Source organism: Telmatherina bonti (genome assembly GCF_933228915.1).
Source record: "Telmatherina bonti genome assembly, chromosome: 13".
NCBI classification, from domain to species: Eukaryota; Metazoa; Chordata; class Actinopteri; order Atheriniformes; family Telmatherinidae; genus Telmatherina; species Telmatherina bonti.
The window spans coordinates 31,745,187-31,758,150 of NC_136611.1; the positions used below are offsets into that span (position 1 = coordinate 31,745,187).

The 12,964-nt window shown below is 40.8% G+C and overlaps 1 protein-coding gene across 1 annotated transcript in view; it reads left to right on the forward strand.

Annotated features, from left to right (window-relative positions):
* unc5db (unc-5 netrin receptor Db) overlaps positions 1 to 12,964 on the forward strand; it is a gene marked incomplete at both ends in the record, with an annotated part of 282,435 nt that overhangs the window by 208,374 nt on the left and 61,097 nt on the right. Inside the window, one exon of the mRNA XM_079251728.1 lies at positions 12,173 to 12,257. Coding sequence (XP_079107854.1) covers positions 12,173 to 12,257 — 85 coding nt within the window. The remainder of the gene's footprint in view (positions 1 to 12,172; positions 12,258 to 12,964) is intronic.

A 12,964-nucleotide genomic window follows, 5' to 3' on the forward strand; every position in this document is an offset into this window, starting at 1 on the left:
TGCCAATAAAGACAGAATTTATTTATTTGCCAAAATATACCATAACCCCCCGTGATGGACTGGGGACCTGTCTATGGTGTTCCTGCTTCTCGCATGATGATTGGTGGGATAGGCTCCAGCTTCCCTGCAACCGTTAACTGGACCACATGGTAAAGAAAATGGATGAATGAACGTCATAAACCCACGGTTTGAGACATTTAATTTTTCAGGGTAAATAGTTGTTCACCTTAAATTATATGGCAAGAATACATCTATAAAAAGTTAAAACAAGGCATCAAAGGACAGGAAAAGAATTGTTACAAATAAAACAAAATGAAAACGCTGTGGGAACGTTGGACAGCTAGTTGGATTAACTAAGTGGCTGCAAGGCATTGCTGTAGCAGAGAGCACCATGCGTTTTGGAGCATTTTTAGCTCATCTTTCAGCACAGTAAAATGTAATGGGCCAAGTTGGCGGGGTGTTTACGTTCGGGCATCTTAGTGGTGTGCAGTCAGATGCAGCAACATCTTGGGAGGCGCATTTTGGAAGCGTTTTGACGGCCAAATCGGCTTTCCATATACAGACGTCAAAATATGTCTTTGCCAGCCAATGAGGTAATTAAGAGGTCAGTAGCATGATCATGGATAAAGCTAGCATTTCAGAGAGGAAGAGTCTCTCAGATGAAAAGATGAGCAGAGGTTCACCAGTCTGAGACAAATTGCATCTAAAAATCAGCAAAAAAATTTCAGAAAAAATGTTTCTCAATGTAAAATCGCAAAGACTTTGAAAATCAAGTCATCTCCAGGGTATCATGCTTACAAAGATTCTGAAAGTCAGACGGAATCTGTGTGCATGGGACAAGGTGAAAGTTTAAACAGTATGTTGGTGATCTTGGGGTCCTACTGCAGCATTAAAACCAGACCAGGTTCTCTAAAGAAAATCACTACATGTGAACACAGTTCTTACTGAAATCCACAAATGCAGGTTAAAACATGAACAAAGTCTTATGTGAATACAATCCAGAAATTGCTGTCTACGTAGCCAAAGCTCATTTAGATGCTAGAGTTTTACACCAAGCCATTATTATCAGTGTGTCTATTTGGACCCATTCTATTCCCAGAGATGCTACGTTTCCACACCTCGACAACATCCAGAAACTGTCCTCGGTTAGATAAAACCTCAGAGTTGTCATTGTGCTGCTTCATATACTGTTTGATACAAGCACTGTGATTTCTAACAGAAGCAGCAGTTTCACTGTCACTAGACCAGCAGTCATTACACCTGTATCTTTAACATTTAGTGGGCTCCAGTGCAATTATTTGTCCAGCAATGGACGAGAAAGTGTCAGAATTGAACTTTACACCTGGCTGAGTGTAAGGAGTAGCTGCGTTATCAGGTGAACTAAACACCTACATGAGCATTTAGCTCCAACAAAACTAGTTATTTGTCTCATCTTTCTGTTTGGTATTTTTGGTCCTGAAATGCAACATTTCTTTGAGAGTTTAGTCACCGTGCTCCTGTGGTTTGTTCCTCCTCCATCTGAAAACTCAGACAGAGACAGCTGTTAAACTCTCTCCCTCCTAACCAGCTTGGGGGGCTGAGAGGAAAAGAAGCTGGAGCAAGCTTCGTGGTAAACACCCAGCAGCGGTGAAGCAGACACAAGACTGCTGGAACTGAAAGAATAAACTGTGATGTTTATTGCTAAAGCATGTAACAAAACATTCAGGTAGTTTCTCAAAGTTAACTTCCTCTGGTCGTGACGCAGCTGACGTGCTGTGCGTCTCTCTCTAATCTCTCTAGCTCGACCATTCTTAAAGGGGCCACGCTGCTCTTTTAACACAGAGTGCAAGCAGCACCATGTTTACGTATTGATAAAAAAACTCTCCAAATCATCCTTCTGTAAACAGCACCGTATTTACACATTGACAAATTACTCCTGCATCAGTTTATTTTAATATAATGTGACTGGGCAGATAATATTGCCAGTGAGCCAATGTTTGCCTGCATTCCACCAGTTAGCGACCACAGGTGTCAATACATGGAGGATACATCTGTAGACATGTGCTGTCTGCATTAAGAAATATTTCTCACTCTAAATTTCACCAACAGGACAAAGGATCATATAGCGAGGTCATGCTGTGCTGATACATGCTGCTTCTAGAACTCCCTTAGCTATAAACCTGTTCGTAAGGCTCATCAACTCTGAGGTCTCGTGTGAATTAGGTCTATTAATGCATTTCTGGAAGAATCACTGCAATTTTTAACCTGTAAAACAAGTAAGTTATCCTAAAACATCAGGGTGAGGGGAAAAAAATGCAACACAGCATGAAAAAAACTGCTCAAAACGTTAATTTTCAAACTACAAGGTAGAGCTGCCTGCATGCAGCTCATCCAGTCTGTTCACAGCCTCACAGTTGAGCCGAGATCATGTTCACTCCATCCAGCCTGCACATGAGCACAAGGAGAGACCAGGTCAAAATGAAATTAACTGAAGCCTGTGATGTGTTTTTGGGATGACAAGAGTTTTACTTTTGCGCCACATACAAAGAATAATTATAAAAATGATTGTTTCTGCTAAAAACACATGATTTCACCTGGATGGACTGGATGAAACTGCTTCACAGCGAGCTGCAAGCATACAATCAGTTCAAGCACCTCCACAGTCACCTGTCTCCAGAGATTAACATGCGTTTTGTATTGTGGAGGGGCTGTGCTGCAAGAGGTGCACTTTGTTTATGTGTGCACTATAAAAACTTTCTGTTTCTGCACTCATATATTTATTTGCGTGTAAGCTATGATGATTTAATATTTTCACTGAAGCAGAGACTAATAATATAAACAGAAATATTAATAAAGCAAAAAGTTATATTAATTTGCAGTGCAAGTACATGTCACACTTTTAACATTACAAACTGCTTCAGCATGACCTCAAGAAACGTTTTAATTTATTGTCAGTTTTACCTTTTCTTCAACGGGAGAGTGCCGATACTCTGGAGCGCCACTGTTTATGTCTGGTCAGGAGAAGAGCTAAAATTATGGTCTTCTATGCCTAAAATAAAATTAAGAACAGTTTTGGATATACAGTGGCACTGGAAACAAGCTGATCTGATTTTGCAAGGCTAGCAGGTAAATAATAGCATAAATAGCTGTTAAAAGCAAATGAAACACGTGTAATACGCAATATGTATTTAACATTTATAATATTTCTGTGTGTTTTAAAGCCAGGACTTAAGAGAATGATATGCAGATGAAAAATCTTGCCACTGTTGAACTGTGTGTGTGTTTTAGTTGGTATTTATGGTGCTATATCCGTTGATACATTCATTTTACACAACTTTATCCCCAAATGTGACAACTAAGGCTGTTCTGACATAAATAAGTCAGGAAGTTGACTCTTAAAAGGTCTTGGCATTTAAAATTATCGATGTCCTACATGCACTTTTTCAGTATAGCAAAGACAGGAAAAATAATGCCTCTGAGTTTTAAGGGTTAAGTAAAGTAGAACTTAAAGACAAAACAACAAAGTAAAGGTAATACAATTCTAAAAGATACAGGATTTATTTGACAATACCATCTTAAAGTACTTGTTAAAGAAAGTCTCTTTTTTATAATAATAATGATAATTTATTGCTGTTAGATAAAATCCCAGATTGTCATACATTATCAGCCATTTTCTGCTGTGGAGTCAGAGATGTAAAATACAAACATATTATTCATTGCATAGAAACAAATAATTATCAGTTTAAAAGTTAAATCTGGTTTTAAAAAGACAAAATAAAGAAGTGGCCATAGAGGACCTTCACCATCCATTTGCGTGGGAATAGTTCCCATATTTATCACTCATTATGACACCAGACTCATTTTATCTCATCGTGTATCACAAAACATGAGAATATGAACACTGTGTTTGACCACCATGTGCTGTAGATCTGCCTGGTGGTGCTTTGTTATTCCTCCACAGCCTTACAGGCTTTCTCAGGCCAATTGGGGGTCACATTGTCATCATGTCCCATCCACTCAAATAAGCCAACTGGATGGATGTGCACGGACTATGAAAGTTGTCCATGAGGTCAGCACCCGGTTAATGGTCACTATTACAGCCCTCTTCTGGAATAGCTGTGTATGTGGTGGCGGCCGGGAGGCAGCGTGGGGATGAGCTGTAAAATCAGCCTCCTGTAGTCGTCCCTCAGACCGAGCGTCTGAGTGGAGAAGGCGTTTCCTTCAAGTGCAGCACTCGTACAGCATGTCTGCTGCATTTAGCAGAACAGCCAGCAGAAGAAAAACCTTTCTGGATTCTGGGGTCCTTCTGGTGACCTTAGTGATATGCAGTATTGTTTCTTTGCTTTAAACAAGCAGAAGCTTCAGATCACATTCATATAAACGCCCTGATTTTACACTTTGGTCCCCAGTTGTTCTTATTTCCTTTGTTTCCAAATACAAGGCTTTTTTCCACTTAATATGATGTAAGATTGTTGTGATTCTCATCGTTTCATAAAGAGCAAACATCAATGGACTGGAGACGATATGAGGTTTAAGATGTGGTAATGGTCAGACTGGAAACGTGAAATGGCAAAGCAGAACATTTCAACTAAAGCACCAAGATTCAATTCAATTCAATTCAACTTTATTTGTATAGGACCACTTCACAACAATGTTGTTACAGGGCACTTTACATACACGAATCAACATACACATCATTTCGAGCCAATTCATACATATCGTATAATAGAAACCAACTGATTGTATCCAGTCATGACTTCGATCCAATCCCCCATCCTGAGCTGCACGCAGCGACAGTGGGAAGAAAAAAACTCCCCTTTAACAGGAGGAAAACCTCCGGCAGAACATCTTTCTGTTTTGTAGCTGGCACTTCAGCCCAAGAACCCCCATCTGCAGCCTCAAGAATAGGGCGGGGCTGGATATTGGGCATGGTTGGATGTCCAAATGGATGTTAGGGTTAGCAATGGCCACCAATCAAAATGTTGAGGGGGCGGGGTTGGACATCCAGCCCCGTCCAATATCCAGTCCTGCTTTATTCTCCAGTCTGCAGCCAAGACCCTCCCCCCAGCCACATGTTTGTACTCTCTTGTGGCTTCTGGTGTGGTCAGAAGGATTTTTAACTCCTCACTATCTGTATTGCTGCATTCTTGGATGATTTACTGTGATGACAACTGTTTCTGTGCCATCACTCAGTTTATTACATCAAATCCTGAGGAAAAAGAAAATAAAACACACAAATGTGGTTTATTCTGATTTAATTCATAACTTAAGAATAAATACGAAAAGGTTAGCCTGGCTTAAATTACACTAAAAGGATTTTTTGTGACCAACACACTAAGGTAATGGGTTTTAGAGTCCAGTTATTTCTGCATATATACACTGAGATGTTGTGCTTGACATCATAGTTTACATCCAAGGCTTTGACTTGGTAGTCGACAACAGAAACAGAACAACAGCGGAGACTTTTGAGAGATTAGACAGTAAAACAAAGTAGAAGCAGTCTGATTTATTCCTGCGGGTTGGATTGTTTACAGTTTTTCTGATCGTCCAGGTAAAACCTCTCATTAACAAGCTGAAAGTGGAGTTATTATTATTAATTTTTTTTTTTCCTTTTTCAATCAGCTTTTGTACTGGGACAAGAACAGTGGTTTAACGCAGTTACTCAGTCAACTTTTAACACAGTTCAACTTAGCTGTATGTATAAATCTATAATCTCCATAAATGAGATGAATACACTCACCAGGTGTCAAACATTAAACAAACAATAAAAAATAATTCAATAACCTGCTGGTGTCGACTCTAAAACACTTCTGGATCTGGTTGATGTGTAGTCAGCAACCTCAGGTGTCATCAGCCCAATACAAAATGAAATGAGGCGATATTTAACAACTAAAACTGTAAATGACAGTCCCAGTCTTGATTCAGTCTTGGCTGCTGGCAGAAAACGATCTCCAGGAACTTTCTGTCTTGCAGCGTACTTGAAGAAACCTCTGACTGAACATGCACTACATTTGGGTCAGTGTGTTGGGTAGATGTGGTAATATTTGTACATCATGTTCAGCAGGTTGAGCTTCTTTCATCTCTTTACAAACAGATCCAGATGCTTCAGATCAGTTCCCAGCACAGAACCAGCCTTTTGCCAGTTTCTTTGAGTCTCAGGATCTGATGTGACTGCAAAGGAGATTGCTCTTCCCACAACATACTTCAGGCAGATTTGCAACAAACTGGTGCAGTCTGTTATTAGAAATTCTCATGATGTGACATGATATCGATTCGCTCCAGGAGCTGGCAAAGATGATTCAGCACAATCTCTCCATCAAAACACTAACATATCTAATTATCGTTTTCTTCCTGAGCTCAGTCCAATATTTAACAAGAAATCTGTTCTTGAAACAAAAATGTTCTGTGTAAAAATCAGACGCAGTTTGAGCAAACCAAACATCTTTAGATCTTAGCACATCCATGCATCCAACTTCTTAACCACTTAGTCCGATTAAGGGTCACAGCAATCTTTGGGCGAGAGGCGGGGTACACCCTGGGCAGATTGCCAGTCCATCACAAGACCAGCACAGAAAGCCAAGCAACCATCCACACTCACTCCTTGGGACAATTTATAGCAACCAATTAACCTAAACCAGGGGAGAACATAAAAACTCCACACAGAAAGGCTCCTGTTTGAACCTTCCTCCAGCCGAAGCTTGAACTAGCAACCTTCTTGTTATGAGGACACCATGCTAACCACTAAACCACCATGCAGATCTGAGGTCTGAATCTGAGGTCTGCCTGGTCTTTCTAAGGCTGCATTCACATCAGGATAGTCAGCTGGACTCGGTCCAGTTGGGCACTCGGCTCAGTTGTAGGGGGGTGTATCCATTCAGACCGAGATTGCGTTCATGCTGTACTTTGGTAAATGCGCCAAACCTTTACAATAACATATCCTCATTCCCACCAGAGGTGGCGCTGCACTGGTATGTAGCAAAACAGAGAACAAGACCTGCATCGAGAAGAAAACTGTTGTGAGTTAAACATAGAGCACAAAATTATCACTGCTTTGAGTTTTTTATTTTGTCTTGTGCAAGTATCCAGCAGATATACACTGCAACAATGGATGCAGTATAAACAACAGAGGAGGCAGAGGACTCTTAACGCAATCACTATGTATTTACCCACAATGCAATGCTATGCCAAATACAGGAAGTGACTTTTTTTTTTGTAGTCCGCTTAATATATTTGAGCTGCTTGAAACAGGCCGAGACCTGCGTTTGTTTGATTGCTGGGATAGGCTCCATCTGCCCTGCAACCCCTGGTCGAACTAAGCGGTTCAGAAAATGAATGAATGACTGAATCTTACTGAGTTTCAAACGCTGATCTTTCTGTCCACTTCTTTAATGTTTTCTGTACTCAAGTCAAAAAACTCCACAGGAGTTTATAGCAACAGACGGATCGGTGCGGCGTCTGCAGTAATGCGGGCTCTGCGCCGGTCTGTCGTGGTGAAGAAGGAGCTGAGCCAGAAGGCGAAGCTCTCGATTTACCAGTCGATCTACGTTCCTACTCTCACCTATGGTCATGAGCTGTGGGTCGTGACCGAAAGAACGAGATCTCGTATACAGGCGGCTGAAATGGGTTTCCTCCGCAGGGTGGCCGGGCTCTCCCTTAGAGATAGGGTGAGGAGCTCGGTCATCTGGGAGGGGCTCAGAGTAGAGCCGCTGCTCCTCCGCATCGAGAGGAACCAGTTGAGGTGGCTCGGGCATCTGGTCAGGATGCCTCCTGGACCTCCCTGGTGAGGTGTTCCAGGCACGTCCCTCTGGAAGGAGACCCCGGGGAAGACCCAGGACACGCTGGAGGGATTACATCTCTCGGCTGGCCTAGGAACGCCTCGGGATCCCCCCGCAGAGTTGGCAAATGTGGCTGGGGAGAGGGAAGTCTGGGCTTCCCTGCTTAGGCTGCTGCCCCCGCGACCCGACCCCGGATAAGCGGCTGAAGATGAAGATGAAGAGTTTATAGCTGACTAAATCCAAGCATTATTTCACTCCAAGTGACTCCAACATGCTCATATGAGCAGTGAGGCTGTCGCCACTGTGAGATTTACACAAACACATTCATAAAAAGAATAATAAAAAAAAAGCTTTTCTTCTTCTGGTGTTTTACAGAGAAACAAATACTCTTAGTGCAACTTTGTTTCTCCAACTTTCTCCAATGCTGTGCTTTGAAAGGTTTTGTCCATTGTAAGGAATTGAGAGCATTTTATTTATTTATTTATTTATCAATTTGAATCATCTGATCCTTTAAATAACGCAATACTTCTCACACAACAAAAGAGAAGTGGTTGTGTTTGTATCATTTTTCACCCCTCTGGAACCAGTGTGTGACACAGTGTTATGATGAAAACAAACTATTTAGAATGCACTTTTTAGACATGGCTGACTTCTTACAAAATGTTCACTTTTCACAGAGCCTCTGAAGCCCTTCTTTATCTGCCATCGTCTTCTCTGCTCCTCAGAACCTTTTATTTGTAAAGCAGGGTCTTTATATGCTCTCTGTGCTTCCATGTGAATGCTTTCACACAGCAGCAGATGAATGGTGTCAGGCAGCAATGGAGGGGCAGTGTTTCGGTGTTGACATGCTGCAAAAAAAATATATATCTGCTTGCTTCCTTACTGATGTGCATTCACAAGTTTGTTGAATGTGGTTGGTTTTGATAAAAGGAAGGCTGTTTTAATGCCTGTAAGGCCATCATTCAGAGCGATGCCTTCGCTGCTTTGGGTATTGATTCATCTGTTTAGAATCTGTGGACAGTCGTTTTCATTCATCTTACTATTTTCTGATTCACTCTTGGTCAAAATTTTTAAAAATCCCACAAAAAACCTGACTCATTTGCACATTTCTTTTACACCGAAACATCATTTTTGTTGCTGGATGAACATTTTTTGCAAAAGCCCTAAAGACTGAAACTAATTTTTTTTCTTTCTTTGTCTATGAGAAAAGAGCTGCTTTGCTCTTGATCTGTTTGTTCACTGACACACAGAGTCATTGAGCTGAGCAAATTAGCTTGCTAGTCAGAGACAACACTAGTGTTTGTGTCCAAGTCTGCACGCGGCATCATAAAACCACCAATCTGTCAACACAAGAATATAAGAGAGCCACACGTACATTCAGAAGGATTCAAGATTAAAACCGCAAGTAGTTTAGAGTCAGTAGGGCTTGACATGTAGCCAAATAACAATATAAAAATAACTTGTATGAATTACCCAGTTGCTGCACGGTGGCCCAGTGGTTAGCACTATGGCCTCACAGCAAGAAGGTCACTGGTTCAGTCCTTGGCTGGGGAGGGGTTTCGTCAGTGGCCTTTCTGTGTGGAGTTTGCATGTTCTCCCCGTGTATGCGTGGGTTCTCTCCGGGTACTCCGGCTTCCTCCCACCATCCAAAGACATGCAGGTTAATTGGTTACTCTAAATTGCCCCTAGGAATGAATGTGAGCGTGAGTGGTTGTTTGTCTCTGTGTGGCCCTGCGATGGACTGGCGAGCTGTCCAGGATGTACCCTGCCTGTTGCCCAAAGCCAGCTGGGATAGGCTCCAGCTTCCCCGCGACCCTGAATTGGATTAAGCGGTTTAGAAAATGAATGAATGAATGAATTACCCAGTTATTAGCGCTTATCACAGACTGCTCCATACAAATAGTTCTGTCTGAAACCCTTCAGTAAATTAAACAAAAATTAGGTCTAGTGCAACGATGGCCAGACAAAGCGTTTAAGAGCAAATTATCCTATCCTATTGTCCCTAGACAAAATTAAGTTTTATGTTAGATGTGAAAAGCAAATATTGGACCTCAGGACGAGTCTGGAGAGCATGTTTCTTCAACTAACTCAGTCTACAAAGAAACAGGGTTTCTGGTTTCAGAGCAGATGCTGTTACTTGGTTCAAAGTTCGTTGGGGTTTGTTGAGCTTGAGTTTACATTCACATCAAGTAAAAACCATTGGAGCTTCATTGACTTTCTCCCACTGATCAAATCCCAACTACAGCCTAATCTGTTTAAACTGGCCTACTGTCTTTAACCCTTTCTAACTATCTGCTTTGTTTGTCTTCTCCTACTGTGTTAAATGCTTTTCATTTTTGTGTGATTTGTTTTTCTTTTTGTAAGCCGACCTTGGGTATAGAAAGGCACCAAGAAATAATATATATATTTTTTATTGTTATTGTTGTATTGAGTCCGAACTGTAGAATGATACTGTAGGTGAGCTGAACTCTGTCAGAATTTGGAAAAACCACGTCTCACCTCAGATTTTTGCACAGTGTTTCATACATAACCATCTCACGGCGTTTCATACTCTGCTGGAAAATGAACAGAAAAGTTCTGCAGACCAAAGCGGGCCAGCGATGTACTCTTCTCAGCTACTGAACACTGAATGGAAAGGTAGCAACATGTGCATGTGGCAATGCTTGCTGGAAGTCAGGCTGTTCAAAGAATGGTCAAGTTATGTTTGTATTCAGTCACACTGGTTGACAGGGCTGGTGTAAATGTGGGCGTTGGGATTGTCGATGAACATAAATCAAACCAAAAGCAAAACGTAATGAGCAGCAAAAGGGTTTTAACCTGAATGTGTTGTATGTCTCTTTTTAGTGTAGATGTGTCCAAAGTCGATCCTTTGGGTTGATGTCCTGCAGGTTTTCCAATGAACCCTTTTCTGACACACCTGGCTCACATGAGTTGGATCCAACAGCCAATGAAGTTTTGCACATTGACTTATTAATTTTAATCGGGTGTGTTGGCCCTTGACAACAACCTTGTTTTAGAGATTAAAGGTCATCATGGATTTCCTTCAGCCAAGGAAAAAGTTGAAAGTGGTTTGGATGCTGAAGTTCTTCAACACAGCATGGACCTCTGCTCCTCTCTCTCTCTCTGACCTCTTTAATGTCAAGCTAGTTGTAATGAAAGGCCACTAAAGATCCAAAGTAAAAAGGAGAAAACATGGCTTAGCAGCCATTCTGATAATATCATCGTCTAGTATTTTAAATAAATGTGCACACAGAGTGTCTTTCTTCACATACTGTCCTGCGACAACACTTGTGCCTCCTTAGTCTTCTCCAGTTTCAAATTTAAGACATACTTTATAGCAGCCATAAAATAAATTGTAAGTAAAAATCTTGCGAGCACAGCTCTGCAAGATTATACTGCAAAAACTCAGCCTTAAAAAACAAGAAAAAAATCTACAAAAATAAGGTGAATGTTGCTTAAAATAAGATAAATTATCTGCCAACAGAACTAGAAAATCGGGCTTGTCGACTTCCAAAAACAAGTAAAAAATATTCTTCAAACAAGAGGAATTCTCTGGCATAAAAACTAAGAATTCTCTTACCTTTAAAAAAATAAGCATATGTGTACTCAATTTAAGATTTTTAATCTTACTTAGATTTCAGATTTTGCAGTGCAGTTTAACTTCCAAAGATTACATGTATAACAAGACCAGATTAAAAAATTCACAGAATCCACCTTGCTAGTAAATACAAACAATAACTGTTGAACCCAAAACAGGGTTTGCAGTAGGAACAAAACAACAGTAGATCTCCCCTCAGATCTTTTCTTTTTGGTCATTATTTTCATGTCTTCTTTTGTCAAAGTCTAAGATATGACTTACCGGGAGATTCAAACGGCTTTACTGTTCATAAAAACTGAATGTAGAGACAATAAAAAGTCGCTGCACAAGAAGCTAAAAAGGAAAAGGAGTGCAATCAGCAGGTTGCACCCAGGCTCATCGGCTAAGAGCGTTTCACTCCAACTGGAACCAAAATGTCTGAGCATTCCCACAAAAAGATGTTTAAAGTTCCTTTCAAATGCATTGTTTAAGTTAATCAATGACTTGGGGTCATTATCACATACATTGAAGCTTGTCAACAACCCACAGGGCTAAGTATGAAGGAAAGACACTGGTTTCTTTTCATCCATCGAGATCAATGTTAGCATGGACCAAAACAGTTTTATTTATTATTAGATTAATCATGTTTTTTCTAAAGTTATACTGGGATGTTCCATTGAGATGCCAAACTCATGTTCCTTTTACAGTTTCCAGTAAGCCGGACCCGCCACAGATATCCCCGTAACCTCAGCATGTACAACATGTTGTAAGCCCTTATTCTGCCCTATGCTGTCAGGATGCTGAAGCTGTTGCTGTTGACACATTTGTGTGTGTTTTCCAGGGGTCAGCCTGCTGGTGCCTCACGGAGCCGTGGCTGAAAATATGTCCTGGGAGATGTACATGGTGATCAATCAGGGAGAGGCAAGGTGAGGCTAGAGTTTACCCAAATATCATTTCAAGCATCTGTCTGTCTGTCAGCTGCTCTCTATTGTATCATCCATCTGCTTCGACTCTCTGTCTGAACTCCTGCTGCTCTCCTCTAATTATTTACCGTCTTCTGCTACTTTCATTTTAATTACAGCTGCAGATTTTAGTCAGCAGCACCATCACGTCGCAACACTTAGTTTCCTCATTCAAACAGATTATAAAGTTAATGTACTCTGTAATTGGTGGCTTAACTAGCAAAAGAGTTAGATTCAAGCACTCTGATCTGAAAGAATCAGTGTGTTGAGTTGAGCTCAATGAGCCTGTGCTATCTTCGCTCATTGTGTGGACTATGAATAACATAATGATTTCCAAGCTTTGAAGATAAATGGCATGCTTTCATTTCACTGTAACAGATCAGACCCATCAAAGCATTGCACAGATAAATATTGCGCAACAGTCGCTGTACGATACATTGCTTGCTCTTTGTTAATAAATTAACTTTTTCCACTATGCATGTAGCTATGTAGCTCCGCCATGAGTAATCCTGGGTTTGATCTGAGGATGACTTCCACTGAATGACAGATAAATTAGAGATTGAGTTGGAGCCTCCAACTCAATCTGTTGGTTTCCTTATATAGGCTATTATGAATTGGCTTTCATTTAGTTTTTTTGTTTTTTGTTTTTTTTTCTGTCTGTAAAGCGTCTT